General features: G+C 40.0%; 2 protein-coding genes across 4 annotated transcripts in view; one reads left to right on the top strand and one right to left on the bottom strand.

Annotated features, from left to right (window-relative positions):
* rnf207a (ring finger protein 207a) overlaps positions 1-21,442 on the bottom strand; it is a 28,854-nt gene that overhangs the window by 4,019 nt on the left and 3,393 nt on the right. For all 3 annotated transcript variants that reach the window (XM_037778994.1, XM_037779003.1, XM_037779010.1), the window contains exons 2-12: positions 18,227-18,359; positions 16,483-16,627; positions 16,127-16,208; positions 15,042-15,117; positions 14,420-14,545; positions 12,018-12,064; positions 9,969-10,041; positions 7,662-7,730; positions 7,317-7,385; positions 5,686-5,792; positions 1,658-1,835 (exon numbers count right to left, since the gene is read on the bottom strand). In XM_037778994.1, the coding sequence (XP_037634922.1) occupies positions 1,658-1,835; positions 5,686-5,792; positions 7,317-7,385; positions 7,662-7,730; positions 9,969-10,041; positions 12,018-12,064; positions 14,420-14,545; positions 15,042-15,117; positions 16,127-16,208; positions 16,483-16,627; positions 18,227-18,359 (1,105 nt within the window). The remainder of the gene's footprint in view (positions 1-1,657; positions 1,836-5,685; positions 5,793-7,316; positions 7,386-7,661; positions 7,731-9,968; positions 10,042-12,017; positions 12,065-14,419; positions 14,546-15,041; positions 15,118-16,126; positions 16,209-16,482; positions 16,628-18,226; positions 18,360-21,442) is intronic.
* Positions 52-21,227, top strand: zpr1 (ZPR1 zinc finger). Its single transcript, XM_037779023.1, has 3 exons — positions 52-63; positions 4,525-4,530; positions 19,550-21,227. Exon 3 carries the CDS (start codon positions 19,646-19,648, stop codon positions 20,981-20,983), a length of 1,338 nt encoding a protein of 445 aa, XP_037634951.1. The 5' UTR covers positions 52-63; positions 4,525-4,530; positions 19,550-19,645; the 3' UTR covers positions 20,984-21,227.

The following is a 21,442-nucleotide window of genomic DNA, read 5'->3' as shown; positions in this document are numbered from 1 at the left end:
AACGCACATACAGTATACATTATATATAGTGCGAGAGACATAACACTCAAGAGGGGCTTCAGTGTCTTTAAAGCAGCAGAGATCTGATGTGTGTAGAGATGCCAGGGGAAGCGCATCTGAGCGTGAAAACCTTGTTGTCCACCAGACAGCTTGAGATCCCAGAGGACTTCATGCTGCCGCCTTTGCTTTGTTTCACTGTGAGGATCAGAGATGGATCCTCATCCAGGAAGAGAAGCTGTTGCAGGAGTTTTAACGAAGGTGGATCCAAATACAGGAGATTTATAAACTATAGACATAAAACTATTAAAATATCTTAAAACATGAAGCACTTCTTGTTAATCTAATAAAGCAAGGGATCTGTCTGCCTGTCTGTCCCTCTGTGTGTTATTCGCGTATTTTGAGTACCGTTCAACCGATCGACTTCACACTTGGCGGGTGTATTACTGGGGACCCAAGGAAATATACTGTATTAGCGGCAAATTCGGTATTGGGAGAAGGTCGGGTGTATGGGCGAGTCAAAAAACACCAGACTTTCACCCAGGAGTCCGCTGTTCATGTCCCGTGGGAAACAGGAAGTCAACGTTGATTTATTTGTCACGTAAGTTATGTACTTAAGTAACACCACTTCCAGAGTTATTATAACCCATCCACGATCTTTTCCTAAACCTAACTAAGTCATTTTGTTGCCTAATCCTAACATGGTCGATCTTTTTTCAAGCCTAACTAACTAGTTTTGTTGCTTAATCGTATCCAAGTCGATATTTTCCTAAACGTAACTAAGTAGTTTTATTGCCTAAACCTAAGTAAGTTGTTTACTGTGAAGACAGAAGTTTATTTTGATAAGACTGTGTGTATTTAACAAGTGGAAACTGACGTATTGCAGGACATTAGTAGGAAAACGAACAAAAAAGGAGGAATAACTTTTTCGTAAGATATCCTACAAACCGTTGTATGACGATGCATTGAATTGCTTGGGGCAACTCTTCACCGTCAATGTACGTCCAATAAAAGTACTTGTCTTTGCCACCGATAGGCTACATTATGGCAACATTACGGAAAGGACCCTACAGAGAAATTCAACGTTTTTCTTACCTTTCGCTTTCTGTTTGTTATTGTGTCATGTGACTTGTAGCCGGAAGACAACAGTGGAAATGTGCGTGAGAGTGGAGAGAGGAGTGTCGGTATTGTCAGAGTTTTTGTCTTGGACTATAGGAAGCGTAGCTCAGTGTTATCTAAAAGTTTTTCAATGTCTTGGCTGAATATTTAGATGATGATGGAGGCAACGCAACATTTCACAACGAGTCTTCTCCGAGCGAGACACACAATAACAAACAGACCGGATCAAGTGAAAGGTAAGGAAAATGTTTTATTCCTCTCTAGGGCCCTTTCCATAAAGTTGTCAGACACTTACAGTAACAAGCTGAGCCTTTCAGTGGCAAAAATCAGCACTTTTAGTGGACATACATTGACGGTGCGGAATTGCCCGATTACATTGCAGCCCGTTTAGCGGCTGCCGTCTGCAGCGCTCTCCCTCAATACTGGACCAATTTCAAAAATTGTTGTCCCCATTAGTCACTTTTACACAAAAACATGGGAAAATAGGGTCCTTTAAGTCTTGTTTGGATGTTTTTCAGGGTAAAAGCATCACCTCACTCACCCTGTATGTGTTCTCATAGTTGCGGCAGTGCTCGGTGAAGGGCGTCTCCCTCCCCTCAGCCAGGAGGACCTTTGTGCAGATGTTGCGATGACAAGTGGGCCTTCGCCCGCACACCGAGCCCAGCGGCATCTCACTGAGAGACGGGGAGCGGCAAGACATGGAGAGGGGGGACTGGTGCCTGAAGTGAGCAGGAAATATTCAGCAATAAACAAGACATCTAGCTAACCCCTGTGTGTTCTACCACAGGAGGACTACAGCCTCATATTAAATACATTGACCTCTTTGCAGCTCTGTTCTGACTGAATAGATGTTATATAAATATAGTAGCCTACATGTACAGCTTGCACTATTCAGAACACTCAGAACTCAGTGCTGTATCCTTAATAAATATTTTGCGGTTGCTGGCTCCCAAAGCTTTCTATCATTGCAATCAGTTGGGAATTGTGTGCATACTGTATGCAAAACACCCTGCTGCAGAATTTCCATCATTACAACCTACTCACAATTTTGACTTTGTATTCTACTAAGATTTATACACAACTTTGTGTAGTTTTTCTACACACTATCTTATATATCAAGACATATTTTCTGCTTTACTTTCACAATCATTCAATGTTGTTCTGTATTGTGTAGTAACTTCCTCAGCCAATAAAACTGATTCTCATGTGAGATACACATTCTGCTGCTGACCTCGGAGCAGCTCCAGCTTTTGAATAAAATGCAACATTTAACTTATTGTTGAGTTGCTTGACATTTATTTCTAAATTCTCCACTTTGTTGAAAAATGTTGGACAAAGCTCAGCAGTAACTCGTGGTGGTCAGCTGACTTCATTTTTGAATATGTCCGTGTTTAAAAGTAACCACACAAAGCTTTTTCAGGAGAAAATCAATCAGGTCAGAAAAAGGATACACCCCAGAAGGAACTGTTCTTTATATGCTCTTTTGTTCGTCTGGTTATGTATTTGTTCTTTTTTTTTGTTTGGCTATGTTTGTTTTTTCTTTACTTGGCGACCTCTAGTGGGCAACCTCCGGGTCTGAAATGTGAAGCCAATGTAGAAGTGCCTTAAACTTGCATTCTTTCTAACAGCCAGCAGGGGGCGACTCCTCTGGTTGCAAAAAGAAGTCTGATTGTATAGAAGTCTATGAGAAAATGACCCTACTTCTCACTTGATTTATTACCTCAGTAAACATTGTAAACATGAGTTTATGGTCTCAATCGCTAGTTTCAAGTCTTCTTCAATACAGCATGATGTTCATTTAGTAAATTATGGTCCCATTTAGAGTCAAATAGACCATAAAGCAGGGTATGCTTAAGGGTGTGGCTACCTTGTGATTGACAGGTCGCTACCACGGCGTTCTCCGGTCTGGGAGTTGTCTGTGTTTAAATCTTACAACTTTAACCCTTTCACATTGTGTTTTCAGTTTATGAAAGTTAATTATAACATTTTTAGTCACCTAAATGTCTTATTCAGCATTCGGTTGTTCTTAGTTCCACCCTCTTGTGTCACTTCTGGTTGCAAAAAAACAAGATGGCGATGGCACAAAATGCCGAACTCAAGGCTTCAAAACAGCAATCCACAAACCAATGGGTGACGTCATGGTGACTACGTCCACTTCTTATATACAATCTATGGGTCACTCTTCCAAAAGAGATCTTGATCTCAACGAGACAACCTGGATTATGAAGGTTATATATCATGTGAAGTACATCAATACATTCGCACACACTCACATCTCTCTACCATCACCTTCACCAGGAGTGTGAAAGTATGTATGCGAAGCACATATCCAGACAACTTTAGATAAACATACATTTATCAGGGTCCTGGTGGGACCAGAGTCTTGGCTTCATGCCTATCTGCCCTGAAGCCATTCTACAGTAGCCAAGGTGTGAATACATCCCTCACGCGCTGCCATACGAATATCCTCTGAGCATCCAGACTGTGTCCCAACACAGCCAATTAAAGGAATTGAATTGGGTGCATGAGAGAACAAGGCTGTACAACTTCACTTCTGTTGTGTGAAATTAGAATACAAATAGGTTCCAGCCAGCTGGCCGTCCACCAAACCCTGCCCGGTTTGCATCCTGCGTTAGCGGCTCACAAGTGGAGGAAGGAGCTTTCAGACGACAATTGAAGATGTATCAGACACAACAACACATTGAGTCGCACCGGGTAACACAATACACCATGTGGGCGTCTTTCTGAGCTACCATACGGTGAGGAAAAGCTAATTTCTTCCTCCGTCTGTGGACTGAAGTGTAGTGGACTTGAAAGTCGAGCACCTCGTGTAACGACTGTTATCTTAGAGTGTCAATGGCATCAACAGACATTCACAAAAGAGAGCAGAAAGCCAGGGTATGACTCTGCCTCTGACCCTATTCAGTCAGTAAAACACATTTGCTTGGACCTACAATCACCATAACTATTCCAGAAATTCAACAACAAAAGGCACAGACTCAGGACACTCCACTCTATACAAGAGAATAAACTGCAATGACTTGAAAATACTAAAATACATATAAATTTACCTGGAGTCTGGTGGGCTCTTACTCCTTCCTTCAGTGTTGATGCAACAGTGGACCTGTCTAAAACATGTGTCCCTCTCTCTCTCTCTCTCTTTCTCTCTGCCATACACATGTCATCCTGTGTCCTCCCATCACTGACGCCAATTAAAGACTTGTGCTAAAGCTGTGACATTAGCGGCCTGGAACAAAGTGGCCCGACCTCTCCTGCATTCCAACTTCCAGATGAATCCCGGAGAGTTCTGTGAAATTACGATAAAAATAGTGCCAGTCGGCCGGCCAACAATCACGGACCGCTTTGCATCTTGCACTGGCAGGCCGCTCAGCAAGATGGAAGGGTGAGTTGTCAGTATGTTGGCATTAGTGGGTGGGCTTAAGGACCTGTGAACAGTTGAGGGGGGGGACGCTGATGTGGAAAAAAATCACAGTACACATATCTGTACGTGACGTGAAGCACAGGAAAAAAAGACAGTGATGGGTGTTTGAATACAGGTTGTCTTTAATGCTGATTTGATGTAATTCTCAAAGAAATCTATGAAGTTAAAAGACTATATGGTGTCAGATTTGGGGGTTTTCTGCGACTAAATTCAATGCAACACTTGACGTTGAAGTAAAACAAATCATATCCATCCATCTCATTCATCCACCTTATCGTGTTATTTGTTGTGAACCAGAGCTTTCTAAAACAGGATTGACTGCCTCTTTCCCACTCCCCACCCCCCATGCAACAAGGTGAGTTACATAAACACGTCAGTGTAAAGGCCTCACAGATAGACAGAATATCTTCCATAGTGGGACTCAGCATGGCGCCTCCTTTCCTCTCGCTGCAGTCATAGCTGTCTACCATCTGTACTTGTAAACCATTTGGGGATTTGGAGTTTGGATTCTTCACAAGTTTGAAATGTTCTGCCCAGATTTTATGCTTTCTCGGAAGAATCTAAAAGATGCCACAATAAACTCAGATGATTATGGACCAATGCACTCGCTGAACAAGTGCATAGAACAAATCAGCGATTGGATGTGCCAGAATTTTCTCCAATTAAATAAGGATGAAACTGAAATGATTATTTTTGGTGCCAAAAAAGGAACAAACGAATGTCAGTGCTCATCTACAAGCCCGAATGTTTAAAACCTCAAATCATGTCAGAAATCTCTCTGGACTCAGGCCTAAATTTCAAAATCCACACCAACAGGATTACAAAATCAGCCTACTACCACCTTAAAAATATAGCTCGACCTAAAGGACTCATGTCTCAGCAAGGCTTAGAGAAACTTGTACATGCCTTTGTCTTTAGTAGACTTGATTATTGTAACAGTGTCTTTAGAGGTCTCTGTAAAAAATCAATCAGACAACTACAACTCTTTCAGAGCGGTGCTGCCAGAGTCCTCACTAGAGACAGGAAAGTAGAACACATCACCCCACATTCTCAGAGCTTTGCACTGGCTTCCCATGAATCAAAGAATTTACTTCAAAACATGATTGTAAATATGTAAATGATCTCACCTTGCTGCAACACTTATAGATCCGGCAACAGAAGGAGGGCAGCGCTGACCCAGCAGCAGTAAGGGCTCCAGACAGCGGGCAAACTCACTTCTGAAGTCTGTGTTGATCTAATTGAAGACAGAGATAAGGTCACTTAGTTCTGTATTCATTCAAAAAGAGTTTGAAATATAATATGGGCATGTATTTATGCCATATTATTCTATATTGTTTGTATGAAAAACAGAAAAAAGCACTCCCAAACCGAGCCAAATAAAAAATTATATTAGTAACAATAGCAACCTAAGAAATATAATAATAGCCATCATCATTAGTATTGTCATTATCAACATTTAAAAGAAAAATAAACAAGACTAAAAAGAAAAGGAAAAACACTACCATACCCATTATACTATTGAGCAATAACCGGGAATGAAGTTGATAAGCAGACAGTTAGCTAGCATAAAGTCGATCCATGCACGCTGATGTCAATCAACCAATAAGTGAAAATTTGAGCCCATGACACACGTTGAATGACAGACCCCTCATATACATAATGAAGCAGAAATGCATAAAGAAATGTAAAAAGATTAATTTATAAAGAAAAGATTACAGAGATAAATACATTTGAGGAAATAAATAGGGGAGAAATGCTAAGGGAAAATCATGCATAAATAAATACATACAGTATATGCATACATAAATGCATAAATAAATACATAAATTTAATCATGAATAAAAATAAATAAAAATGCAAAAATAAATAAACAAATTTAAAAGTAAATAAAAATAAATAAATAAAAGGGAAAATTAAATAGAAGAGTAGATAGATAGGGTAAATAGATAAAGAAGCAAATTTAAACAGAAATATAATTATTATTTTTATTTTGTCAATTTATTACTGCCTACATTTATTTTTTTTATTATTTTTGGTACATTTAATGGCATATTTATTTATTTATTGAGTTATTTAATTTTGATTTTTTGCAGGTTCCGTCCTCTATACATGAATGTTTTGATGAGTATGAAAGATATATGTATGTCTCATATGTTGTGGCCCTCACAGTCAATTTGTCGTCCATCTGTATGTTCCTGCTTTAGTATTGTTTTCATTAGTTGATATAAATATTGAATTAACCTACTCTATAGCTTTGATGAAGGTTTGTTGTCTGTTATGGATTTCTGCTTTCCTTTTATTAGTTACTGTAAACTTATACTGTAGTTTTTACTTGTAAGACTATAGTTTTGTAGTTGTTTCAGATGTTTAGTCTTGTTTGTTATTGTAAATCCTGATTGTCATGTGTGCTGGTATGTGTATGGAAATGGGTTTCACTAGGTTTGCTTTACTATTCTCCTTTATGTTCTTGATGTTGTTTTGTCTGCTTTTGGCTAAATCTGGCACTTTTACATCATATTGATGTTAACTGATGTGTCCTGTCCCTGATAAATAAGTGAATAAATGACTAAAGCTCCCTCTGGAAGGCACTGAACTCAACTCTCTCACAAGAAAAATTGGTTGTGGGCTTTAGGGCCGCAGAGGAGAAAGAGGTGAAACTGCATTGGGGAACAAGTGGAACAACTAATCAGAACGCTGCAGTGGATTGTATTCTGGATGTAACCTTTTCCAGCTCTGCATGAAGGGAGTTCCTACTCACTTTGCTGCTCTGCACTGGTCTCAGTCGATGAGGGAGTTTTACAATCCTCTTCAGCCTCTCCATCAGTTGCTGTGTAAGCAAGAACATCCGCTTGTGATTCAGTGACCCGTTTCACCTCGATGACATATTATGGACAGCCTCCATTTACAGACCAGTCCAGTCAAGAAAACGTCCTCAGAATGCACTTTAAGCTCTTTATAATGTATGTACAGGAGACGGGATGGTTTTAGAAACCCACATATGTCTTGTATTGCAGCACTGCATCTCTAAATTCATATTTGATAAAATTCTCAAGGAATGCAATAATAATAAAACATAGTTCATAGTTTATGTGGCTGTACTCACGTAGCCCATGTCCAAAAACTCAAACTTGTTGGCGGAGCTGAGGAAGGCCGAACAGGTGACGAGGTGCACCTGAAAACATCAGAGATTAAAGGGGACATATCATTAAAAATTTGCTTTTTCAGTGCTTGTGCACATACATCTGGGTATCTGGAGTGCCTACCAACCCACACACTGTGAAATAAGACAACCCAGTCAGTTTTTTGTGGGCTGTCTAGATCAGAAAACATGTGATTCAACAAGCCATTCAGATTTGCCCCCCCTTCCTATGTCACATGCAGGCATATTCTTAAAGGGGTTCTTAAAGAGACAGGTGCTAAAACGGAGCGTTTCAGACAGAGGGTGAATACACGTATATTCAGACAGACAGTATGAGAAAAATAATGTCAAAACATGTAAACTTGTTCTAGTAGAAACTTAAAATACAAGTATGAACCTGAAAATGGGCATGATATATCCCCTTTAAGGATAGATTTCAAACAAGCTGCATAGAATATGTGACACCAACAGAGTGAAATTGGTTAAATGGCAGAGGTGTGGACTCGAGTCCAAGTCATGTGACTCGAGTCAGACGTGAGTCAAAAATTTGATGACTTTAGACTTGACTTGACAAAATAAAAAAAAGACTTACAAATCGACTTGGACTTTAACTCCAGTGACCCGTGACTTCAATTGGACTTGAGCCTTTTGACTTGAAAATACTTGATACTTTCCCCCAAGCCCAACGATTTGAAATAAGTACGTTATTTAAAAAGTGTGTGCACGAAGACGACCAACTGCCCCGGTAGCAGACATACATAGCTCTGACAGCATCGGAGACGTTGGGTTTATTTACCTTTATTGATTTGTTTGGGAAGAGTATTCACTCGCAGGGGAAAAAACTGAACTGAACTGAACAAACTGAATTTCTATCTTTTATTGTTTATTGCTGAATCCCCGAAAAGTGTTTTTGTTTTGTTGACCTCTGGACTCTTTATTTTTGGTGAATTTTATCGGGACTTTCATTTGATTATCTTTCACTTAATTCCCCAGATCCACTTTGTTTGAACCAATCCGACAGCATCCAATCAATTTGCCAATCAATATGACGAACTAACGCTACGTTACAGTTGGCGCCAGTTACTCTGTTGTTAAAATGGCATTACATTTGGTGAGAAGCTCATTATGACTTGTTTAGCACTCAAAACTCAAAGTTTAGGACTCGGGACTTGCCTGTCTTGAGTTGGAACTTGAGTGCAAAGATTTGAGACTTACTTGTGACTTACAAAACAACGACCTGTTCCCTCCTCTGTTAAATGGTGGTAAATTCATCTAAATCTAAATGCAATATGATCAGAATCATCATTTATAGCCCATTTATAAAAGTATAACTTTTATAAATGGGCGTGTAATTACAGGCAGTGGTGGGAAGTAACAACATTTACTACAGTTTTGCAGAGTATTTTACTTGAGCATTTTCATTTTATGCTACATTATACTTCTACTCCACTACTGGCAACTGGATTTACTTTTTTTCTAGACACATGATAAGCTTATAAAATACAATGCACTGGTAAAGATTATAGGAGACATACTGTATTATGTTCATTTTCAGGTTCATATTTGTATTTTGGGTTTCTACCAGTACATGTTTACATGCTTTAATGTTCAAAAAACACATTATTTTTCTCATACTGTCTGAATATACGTGTATTGACCCTCTGTCTGAAACGCTCCGTTTTAGCGCCTGTCTCTTTAAGAGCCCCTCCTGAAAAAGCCCAGTCAACTCTGATTGGCTTGTGAGAAAAATATGGCGCACCTTTGCAAAGGTAGTTCTCAACCCGTGTGTGGAGATACTCAGATGGGGAGGTGGTGTATTGTAATGAGCCTGCAGCTGACATATAGGAAGGGGAGCCAAATCTGAATGGCTTGTTGAAGTCACATGTTTTCTGATCTATACAGCCCACAAAAAACTGACTGGGTTGTCTTATTTCACAGTTTGTGTGTTGGTAGACACTCCAGATACCCAGATGTACACAAAAACAAAAACAAAAAAATCTAGTTTGTGCTTCTTGTCGTGTTTCAGATGTCCATAAGTTGTTTAGCAGTTCCACCAGAGAGCGATTTCCCCAATAAACTTTTCAAATGGTTTAATTTTAATTACTGTGAAAGGCCCCAAATGGTTGGATTATTATGCAAACAATTCAAGATTAAAGAAAAGTCCAAAACCTGAACATAAATGTGTGTATTAGAACTTTTTTCTTTTTCTTTCCTACTCCATTAATCACCCCACATCCCCTCAGATTTATGGTGTGATTTATCTTACTGTACCTGGAGGGTTGGGAGGAGTGCAGTAAGGTGTGAGAGCTGCTCCTTTAGAGCTTTCTCCTTCTCCTCGTGTTGACTGCAAACACACAAACACACACACACAAACATGTAACACTACACCTTCACATCCGCGCCTGCCAGGACACTCAGACGATTCAGCTGAGGACGTGCAGCCACACACAGCATATTTCCAGAAGCTAATCTATCTGTCTTCTCCATCGGTAACAAACACACACATGCACACAGACGCAGGGCCGGACACACAAAGCCTGACATAAATAGCCTTTAACACGCTTCCGGGAACCCGGCCACTGGACGGCTTCCAGGCAGTGGAGAGAGAGAGAGAGAGATGAAGGACACAAAAAATCTCATTAAAGATCCCCACAGAGTGCAACCCGACACACTCACATGCACAAAATTGTTCTCATTCAATCACACGCACACACGGAGCGCACACTGAAAAAATAAAGTGCTCAGAAATCATTCAGATATTTTCATGTGTGGTTTGCAGATTCACAGTGTAGAGAAAGAGATAAAACACACACTTAATGTCTGTTTATGTTTTATATACAATATATTTCAGTGATTATAGTCATTCATCTTACATAAAATTTGACTGATGTGCAATAATTTCATCTTAGAGACTAATTAGTTGCAAGCCTTGGATGACATTAAATCAAACTTTAATGATCGCAGTGGGGAAGATTTTTAATTATTTAAGTGCCTGGCTACTTGTGAGTTGATGTTAAATTAATGGTTTGGGAGGATGTCATTATCCTGTTTTTGCTACGTAATGTCTTAATTTGTATCACTTTACAGTTTTGTTTCTGCACAAGCAAAGCAGCTGTAAAGTAAGTAACATGGTGAAACAAAAAAGAAAGTTATGATCCGATACCGCCTGTATTCAAAGAAAAACTCATAAACTTAATGTGCCCTCGAAAAGACAAACCCATCTCCATCATGGTTTTATTTTTTTCTTTGTAAAATATTTATTCTACATAACCTAGAAAAACTATAAATAAACTGTAAAAATGTATTTTAAATTATAAATAAAATTTTATTTTATTTGCTATTTTTGTCATATACAGTACAGTATATGTAATGATGATTGCTGGGTAATATGTATGTTGATGTTGTCCAATAACTACCTTACGTTACTGCTGCGACAGACACAAGTTGCTAATTTTTCTATAGTTCAGATAGCAGGTGTTGAAGGTGCTAAATGCAAGATTTGGAGCATTTCTATTGCCTCCGCATGGCTCTCAACATGGCGACAGTTGAGCCGGTGGCTCGTAGCTAACGGTGCTAACGGTGCTAACGGCGCTAACAGTGAAAACAAAGGCAACACTGCCGTCGGTCGGGACGGCGGTATCAGCTGTAACCGCCGTATGAGAGCAGTGCAGAGCGGCAGCCGTGAGCTATGTCAACAAAGCACAGAGAATCTCTGATTACAACTCACACAGAGGGAGAGTGACTTCATTCTCTGCTCAGGTAGACATCACTCCTCTATATCTTTACATAGCAAACAGTTGTTTGCTGATATATTAATGCTCTGGATATTGTATAGAGAACCTTTAAAGGTGCTCTGTTTTTATTTAAAGCGAGGGAATGTCATCTAGGTCTTCCTGCAGCAGTTGCTGGTGTTGATATTATGGACTTCAGACAGTCTATAATGTACATACTGTGTATTTGTATACCAATACTTTTCAGTCGGCTATATTTTCATTGATTTGGTTCCAGGCACAAGAAGCAACCATTGGCTTTGAAATGTGTAATCCTACAGAGGTGGTTTTAATTCAGTACCATGCTTTGTTGAAATGAAAATCACCCAAGGAAATATGTTTGGTGAGGAGAGAGATTATTCCAGAGCAAACAGGGTGCTGCTATTCATCACCCTGAGCACAATGCAGCATGATACAATGGAAAAACTATCAGTGACCCTGTGACAGCAGGATAATAGCATTCAATTAGGTAAATATTGTGACACAAGCTTTGAGGCAACAAAAGCATTTCCATTTATGAACTGTAAATCTTTATATATTTCATTTTTACCTCTGAGCTGCTTTGAGCAGGATCTTCTTCCTCTCTGCTAGTTTTTCCTGTCAGGTGAAAACAGAGAAAACAGACCCATTTATTCCTTACACTGCTGTGAAAATGGCCTTGAGCTCTCTAATAGCTAATGAATTTTCAAGATTGTGGGGAAAAGCAGGTGTAAAATCCACAGTGTGGTGTCTGCTCTCTTTGATTGTTCATTATGCAAAGAAAATACACGCTTCTCTTCATCAATAGGTTAACAGAGACCTCCAGTGGCCAAGCTGTGTTAATGGAGCAACTTACTGCATACTAATTTCAGACTGAGGTCAGACGGTATTTGAGTGTTATTTTTAACTTTGACTTCAGAGTTAATTTGTAGAGGACGTAGGTTTATTTCAGAAAGATGTATTTTTTAGTTTTTTTTACAATTTAATTTACTCTTTATAAACAAACCTGATGTAGTAAATCTAATAAGCCCAAAATGTATGGGATGTATGGGAAAATGATTAGTGGAAACATTAAAAGAGATCAGAAGGAGTGTCGTTGTATTTCACATACATCACATGTAGATGCAAGGTTATTGGAAATCAGCATTTATGAAAAGTGTAACGGCTGTGCGCTGACTCCGACCACAGCTATATTTAAATAGACAACATTTTGATCCTTCCACCACATGGCTTGGTTTTTGCTCTGATGTGCCTTGTCAGCTGTGAGTACTTATATAGACAGGTGTGTGCGCTTTTCCAAATCCTGTCCAATCAATTGAATTGATCACAGGTGAACTCCAATCAAGGTGTAGAAACATCTCAAAGGTGATCAAGAGAAATGGGAGGCACCTGAGGTAAAAGTGTCATAGCAAAGGGTTTGAATACTTTTCAATGTGATATTTAAGTTTTTTCTATTTGATAAACATTGTCGTTATGGAGCATTGACTGTAGATTGATGAGGGGGAGAAATTAATTTAAACATTTTTAGCATAAGGTTGCAACATAACATAATTTAACAAAAATAGAGGGGTCTAAATACTTCCTGAATGCACTGTATATGTATATGGTGAGCATTTTTAAACACTTTGACCCGACGAAGATCCGACTGATCCGATCCCATTTGTGCCCAAAACTGAAATGTTGTGTTCTCTGGGCTTGCCTAGGCACACATGTGAAGACATTTTAAAAAATCAGTCAAACCGTTTGGCTGAAAAGTGAGTTTTTATCATCATATTATATCTAGTCTTTGGGCACATGATGGAACTACTGTTTTTCTATATATAAACAGTATGAAAAAAAGTCATATGGAAAACATTTAATAAACACAATGTCAGTGTTTTTCCTCATTTGTCCAAACTTTGATTATTGAGTCAAGTGTGATTTTTCATGTGATCTAAAAATGTCAAAATTATAGCTTCAGATAATTGCCCAAAGTATGTCTGTACCAGATTTCAAGACTCAAGAGCAAATGTTCTTATCATACTAAATAAAGGGCCTTTCTCAAACCGGATTCTCCCCACTATCACTCCGTGACGGAGTGAACTCCATTTGTAGTCACACTCGCAGCTGAATGAAGCACCCTTCTGTAAGGTGTAGGGTATAAATACAGCGGCAAGCTTTGGGACAAACTCCCCTCTCTCCGACGGAAACTGTCGTAACGTTTCGTAACCATGGTTTTGTATCAAGCGGCAACTGCTATATACAGCACTAATAATAAAAGATAACTCATTACATTCACTCTGTATAACATTTAATGCCAAGTTTATTGCCAAATGTTTTTTTTTAAAATAGGCCTACTTTAAAAAAAATAAAATGTACTCCCATGTTTCTTTGGTGGCATTTATTTTTTTTGTATACATCTTCTCGTTTGCTGCTTGGTTTTGGCAAAAGTCCCTATAGATCTAAACATACTGTACAACACTTTACAATCAAATGAACATGTCTACTGTTTTCTAGACTGGACATTTGATCCTCAATATAACATAACCTTTACGTTGTTAACATCTGCATGACAACATTAAATGTGTATCTTAGTTTGAGCAGTTTACGTTTGTACAGGTAGTTGCACGGATTTACATTTGTACGGAGCGTGTTTCATGACGAACACAAACCGCCGTTGCACGTGGTCAGTAAGTCAGAATCGATGTAGAGTCGCTGTTGGAGGGTTAAGCAACCCTCTTCCGCTCCCCGCTAATTGGTTTGGGATGGCACTTTATATGGCGGACCCTCCACGCGAACGCACAAACGGAGTGGAAGTATGTAAGGAGAGGGTGTAGGGGGTGGTTTGAGAAAAAGGCCCGTAGTCTTTGGGCACAAATGGGATACAGAAACAAGTGGTTTCGAGTCAGTGTGCAGGAGTTCCTCTTTTCATTGAGTGATTAGGGGGAAAAACAACAGTTGAGAGAACCTATCACACCGGGATCATTATATAACCTGCAAGCTGTTGAACAGAGTACAGATTGCACTCTCTTCTTCCTCCACATTCAGACACACTTCTCCTATCATCGCTCTGAGCAGAACGATGGTCTCTCTCGCCGAAGTCTGCAGCTCCTTCACCACCTACAGATGGAGGAGGAGATTCGCTGTCAATGAAAGGCCATGTAGGCTACTGCACTGACACACATTTGTTTATCAGAGCCTTTACCACAACTCACAAAGGCGATTTTGCTGTACAAATACACTATTTAAAGCTCATTACAATGAGAATCTATTTTCTAAAATACTATTATGAAACACTTGAATGATTTTGAGGCATAGCACCCAAAGTGAACCATTTACTCATGTTAATTTAACATATAAGTAACCATATGCAATGGTGCAAAACTAACATGAGCAGTGAAATAACAAAAATATTTGACCCAGGTTAATTCAGCAATGCTGAAAATATTGCTAAAAATACTCCTCATTTATATGTTTATATATTCAAATTACATTGTAATGAGCCACACAAATTCTGAGTACACCTGCATCACATCTCACGATATCGTCACCGCTGCAGAGTGCTTGAATTATTCATAATGCCAAATGTGTAGATGAACAGACGCGATTCTCTCACCAGCACAGCCTGGTCCAACATCTCACACCCCTGCATGTAAGCCGTTTCAATATCAATGCAGTGAGTCCGGCTCTCCCTGTGGTAAACAAACAACACCTCATTTAATGTGGAGCAGAGAACAGTAAGGCATCACCGATATGACCTCATTTTTTCAAAATCTTGAGGCCCACACCTTAGACCCCTGGAGTTACTGAGGCTCTGGACCCCCCACTAAGCTTAGAAGAAGTCATAACATCTATCAAAGCTATGCAAAGTAACAAACCTCCAGGGCCAGATGGATTTTTGGTAGATTTTTTAAAAATAATTCTACATAAATTGACCCTATTGCCTCTTTCAGTGCTCAATGACTCTCTGAAACGGGGTTCCCTACCATCCTTTTTTTCTTGTGTATACTCAATAAAGTATTACTAAAAAAAAAGAAACAAAAAAACAACATGTTTGGACTTAAAATTAATATGCTTTACAGTGAAAATGTGCCTTGACATTGTGAACAGGAGACAGGAACGAACAGCTGACTGTAACATAACACACGGGACATGAACTGCAGTCTCCTGGAGGACAGCCTTGTTTTTGTTGGACCCATCCACCTCCCCTCCTACCCTGTGTGTCTCTCTCGCTCTTTAAACTACATCACCACAGCACTTTCTCTGAGCTGTTTACAGTTGCCGCGGATCGGTATACATTGTAGGTACTGGAAAGCTCGGTGCATCTCATATGTATCTTTTTTCACTTTTCTATATCTTTTTTTTTTTGCTTAGTTTCACTACTGCTCTTTCATCATGGAGAGTTCGTTAAGATGTGTAAGGGATAAACACAGCTGTTGGCAATTTTCCAGTTCTGGTGAAGATGGGTGAAGGGGAGATTTGGAATAAACAAATGAGGGGGTGTATAAGAATTAAAATCTTCCTGTAATATGTTGAACCCTTCACAATAGAATGTCAAAAACAGGGGGATGTGAATAAGCCTTGAAAATGTTAATTAAACCTCTACTTACTGAAGAAATTAATACAAAAAAGAAGAGAAGATAAAAGAAGAGAAGAGAAAAGAAGAGAAGAGAAAAGCTTCATAAATTTGGATTGACTCACACTTGCATGTCTCTGAAGCACTTGATGCAAAGCATAGACTTGTTTTCTTTTGAGAACAGGATGTAGGGCTCTTCGTGGAGAGCTGTGGAGACAAAGACGCCTTTTAACCTCAGCCCACAGGAGTGCCAGAGTTATTCTGTTTTTTTCCAATGAGCCGGTTTGTGAAATACAAACATAAGAGGTTTTAGAAAACAAACACAACCTGGCTGGTAAAAGTCTACCGCTAAGTGTTAACATCGTGCCTTTCACACTACTTTAATCATTTAAGCAGAGCACAGGAGGGACTTCAATACACCGGTGTTGTAAAGCCTTGTTGGCCTGTTATTCCTCTGGAGAAAATTACAGGTGGCACTCACAGCACTTCCTGTGTTTGGCTCTGGAGCGTTTGGCCAGGGACACAATCTCATGGTGGGAAAACATTCTGGCCTTGTGAGTCAAGTCCCTGCAGGCGCTGCAAAGTGGCTGGCTACAGGTGTTACAGTAGTACATCACCCCAGCTTCCTGTACGGAGAAAATAAAGAATAAAAGAATGCAATTAAAAGAAGAGAGACGCTTATGTCATTTTATATTGTTTAAAGCTAGACAAGGCCATATTTGATGTAAAATACACCTGTCTTAAAGCTGCTATGTGTGTAGCAATTTTAACAGTCTGACTTTAGCGTTTCCCAAGTGGTCGTATCAAAAAAAGACATTGTGGCAGCACGTGATTTGAACACAGAGAATTAAATAGAAATAGAATTAATAAATAAAATTTGCTTAATTGTTTTAAATGGGTTTTATATTTCCTATTTATGTACAGAATCAATGTTCACCAAGATTGTCTCATTTCTTTTCAAACAAAAACTTGCTGTCAACATAATTTGAGATTATATAATCACAAAACATTATACACAGAGGCTTTAACATCCTAAATGACTACATTTAATTCAGCAACGTACACTTCTCTGCCTTAAGTCAAAAAGATTTAGAATCAAATACAAACTGTCTTCTACAGTAATAAAGGAGCGTTCTGTCCACAAATAGCTGGATTCATCCCTGTTTAACCTTTGGTTTCTCTTTTATGGATTATGGCACAGGATTTCTGGGACTTGATGTCCACTTTTTTGTCTCTTCCTCTGTGTTATTGTGAGTCACCAACCTCCAACCTCCAACAGCTTTCCTACATACACGGATATTCCAAACTTTCGAATCAGCTGTTATATTGATGTTTTTCTTCTTTCCGGTATAATTTAGACACCAAATGTATTATTTACATTTAAAATAGTTTTGGCTCCAAAAGAAGAAGAATTAAATGATTAAAACTTCCATTTCGTCGATTTCCCCACAGTGTCGCATGACAGCGGAGAATACTGTTGGAACTTGGATTTTGGATTCATTTTCCAGTCCAGAATAAAGCGTCAGTCTGACCTGAGATCGTTATTGAACCACAAACGGTGCAACTGCACTCCAAAATATTCTGGGAAGACGTTTTTCTTTGGGCCCTCTGCAGTCTATTCAGTGATAGATTGAAGAGGTTTAAACTGTGATTCGTCAGTCCATAGTATGTTAAGCTGATATTCCAATAGTGCTAACCCTAACTTTCTATTTCTATTGTGAAGTTTAAAGAAGAGCTTTACTAAAGCAACATGTTACCTGTTAATTTCAGCCTGTTATAGGCATTATTGTGCTCTTGACGCTGAAACAGGAACCTGTTCCTGTTTAAATCTGAACACATTTTGATGCAACGTTTCCAGTTTCTTTTACCAATGACTGGTTATTCCTTTTATGCTCCTTTAACTGATGCTCAGATCGATCTTTGTCTCTTTCTGCCCTTTCAGTTTTCGGTGTAGTTGAACCATTGTATAGCGTTTTGTTCTCCATTCAAACATATAGAGTAGTCCTCTCCGTCTGACTGGACCCAATCAAGCTTTTGTGGCAGGTGATTCCAAACTTTGTGTACATTTATTTCTTATACCTGTGTTCAATATCTGTCTGTGATGTTATCATGTCACTAAAGCTTTGCTCAGAGAACAGTGTTTTTTTAAATGCAGGCCCAATTTCTGGGTGACCTCCACTTTTATAAATGTGAATATTGATGTGGGTCTGTCTGTCAATTCATACCTTTTTGTTACTTTCCTGGTCACAGTTGGCACACTGCACCGTCTCCTCAACGTCTGCATTGTTGTCTACCAGGAACTGGAGCAGACGGTCCTCTGGGGGGAGGGAGCTATTCCCTTTCACTATGGAGGGGTAACTGTGGCAAAGAAACACATTCAGACAGCCTGAGTGAGTTGTTCAGAGAGAATCATCACATCTGTCACCAAATTAGTTATACTGGCAAGTATCTGTTATTCTTCAAGTTTTTGTTTTTAAACCATTGTGATGTTGGTCAGAGCCGGCCCTGGCCTCACAACTGAAACTGTTCCAGATATGGAAGAAAACGGACCCAAACATACAGTATATGCTGCTTTAAAGTTTAAGTTAAAATTCATAATTCCAATCTGTACATAAAAAAATAAAGAGGCATTTAGAACAAGGTATAAAAGAAGCACAGGGCAATATAAAAAAAGATAAATATATAGTATATACTGTGTATCAGAAGTGCCAAAAACATAATCAAAGACAGCACTCATCTCGGACACAACCTGTTTAAGCTCCTCCCATCAGGCAAGCGCTTCAGATCAATCCGCACACGCACAAACAGACTTAAAAACAGCTTTTTCCCAACTGCCATAAACCTCCTGAACTCTGACATCTCCTCTGTCTGAGTTGAACACGTGCAATGTAAATCTGCTGTTAATGTGTCACTTTTGTGCAATGTAAATACTGTAAATCTACTGTTACGGATATGTGCAATAACATAATGCTGATCACTCTGTGCAATAATTATATAATTATCTGACGGGCACTCTGGCAAAACTGTCATCTCACAATATACATATTGTATTTTTTTATATTTTATATTGTATTATCTTTTATATTTATATTGCACTATCTCTTTTTTTATTGTATTATTTTTTCATTAGAGCCTATGGGATTGTCACAATCTAATTTCGTTGTACTACACAATGACAATAAAGGGCTTGAATCTTGAATCTATAAATAGGATTTCTAAAGAGTAAAATAAAATAGAAGAAAAAAATAATCTACTGTTGAATAAAGCAGAAAAACTAAATAAGAGTTCTGCCACAGTGCAGTGCAACTTATGAATAAATAGTCTATTAAAAAAACAAAACGTTTGTAAACACCTGTATGATTGAGTGGAGCAGAAAGTCCACAATATTGTTGTGCAGTACTGTAGAGAACCTGAGGGGGGCAGCAGCAGCAGCAGCAGCAACAGCTGCAGCAGCAGCAGGCGTCCCTGACGTAGAAGAAGAAGATGCGGAAGAAGAAGCTGTTAGTGAGCACATCACCTACAACGTGTGCTCAGGTGTGACGCTTCAGTCTAGAAAGTTCCAGCAGAGAAACACACCTCTGAGAGAAACAGGAGCAACTCTTAACAGCTTTATCCACCGACGGAGACGTACTCTACGGTGAATCATGTCTCTTATCTCGGAGGAAACCGTGCGAGGGGAGAGTCTGTTCAAGGATCTGAGCGCAGACGGAGACGACTGGCTGCCCACTGAGATAGAGAGTATGTGTATGAACTGCCACCTGAACGGTGTGACACGTATACTCCTCACCAAGATCCCTTTCTTCAAAGAGGTCATCGTCAGCTCGTTCAGCTGTGATGAATGCAGATGGTCCAACACTGAGATCCAGTCTGCTGGTCGCATCCAGGACCAAGGTGTCTGTTACACACTCACAGTCAAAACAAAGCAGGACTTGAACAGGGAGGTGGTGAGAGCAGACAGCGCCACCACCAAGATCCCCGAGCTGGATTTTGAGATCCCTCCCTTCACCCAGAAGGGAGCTCTCTCCACCGTTGAGGGCCTCTTGGACAGAGCGGTTGCTGGTTTGGAGCAGGACCAGACTGTGAGGCGAGCGGCGGACCCAGAGGTGGCTGAGAAGATAGATGAGTTCATCCAGAAGCTGAAGAAGTTGAAAGAGGTGGAGAGCGAGTTCACGCTGGTGATTGAGGATCCGTCTGGGAACAGCTTCGTGGAGAATCCTGTGGCCCCTCAAAGAGACGAGGCTCTCGTTATGACCATGTTCAAGCGGACGGTGCAGCACGACATCCAGCTGGGGATAAGGGCAGACGACGATGACGATTTGGACGAGGAACCAGCTGGAAACGACATGGAGACCATGAGGGGGGAGGTTTTGGCCTTCGACACCAACTGCCCCAACTGCAACGCGCCGGCGTCCACCAACATGAAGCTCGTACATATCCCTCACTTCAAGGAGGTCATCATCATGGCCACCAACTGCGACAGCTGTGCACACCGGACCAACGAGGTGAAATCAGGCGGGGGCACGGAGGATATGGGCACCAAAATCACCCTGCACCTCACCGACGTCTCGGACATGACCCGGGACGTGCTCAAGTCGGAGACGTGCGGCATCGCCATCCCGGAGCTGGAGTTCGAGCTGGGGATGGCGGCAGTCGGCGGCAAGTTCACGACCCTGGAGGGGCTGCTGATGGACATCAAGGACCTGATCGTCTCCAAAAACCCCTTCATCTGCGGTGACAGCGGCACGTCAGAGCGGTTGGAGAAGCTGAACGCGTTCGGGGAGAAGATCGACCGGATTATAGCGGGAGAACTGGATGTCCACGTCATCCTGGACGACCCGGCGGGGAACAGCTACGTGCAGAACGTGTACGCCCCGGATCCAGATCCTGAGCTCACTATTGAGAAGTACATCCGCACGTTTGAGCAGAACGACGACCTCGGCCTGAATGACATGAAGACTGAGGGATACCAAGAGGAGCAATGAAACCTCCAGCACCATCTGAATGGACTAAATGAGCTGATACATTTATTAATGTTGTGTCAAAAACCCAACATGTTCATATATCGCCCTATATTTTCTTCCATTTTCATACATTTTAAGTTTAACACTGGGTGAAAGGGTTGTTTCCATAAGTATATTAATCCGTGAGAGGAATTCTAAGTTGTCTAAATGTACCAAAAAAAATGCTTGACATGAGTTGTTATTAAAGAGAAATCCTTTAACTCAATGTTTATTACATTCTTGTGAGATTCCAGAAGATGGCGCTCTATTATCTCTGATTAAAAGGTTATGTCTCTCAGAGATCCAAACACTGTGACAAATTAATATTTTTATACACCTGTAAGGATGACATCTAAATAAATGATTGAAATTGATAGTTCTAGCTCTGCTCTTTGAATTGGCAGATGTTGAAAGACGGAACATTTTTAATTTATTTGCATA

Source organism: Sebastes umbrosus, chromosome 1 (genome assembly GCF_015220745.1).
Source record: "Sebastes umbrosus isolate fSebUmb1 chromosome 1, fSebUmb1.pri, whole genome shotgun sequence".
NCBI classification, from domain to species: Eukaryota; Metazoa; Chordata; class Actinopteri; order Perciformes; family Sebastidae; genus Sebastes; species Sebastes umbrosus.
The sequence above is the reverse complement of the archived record's forward strand: the minus strand, read 5'-3'. Positions and strand labels throughout refer to the sequence as shown.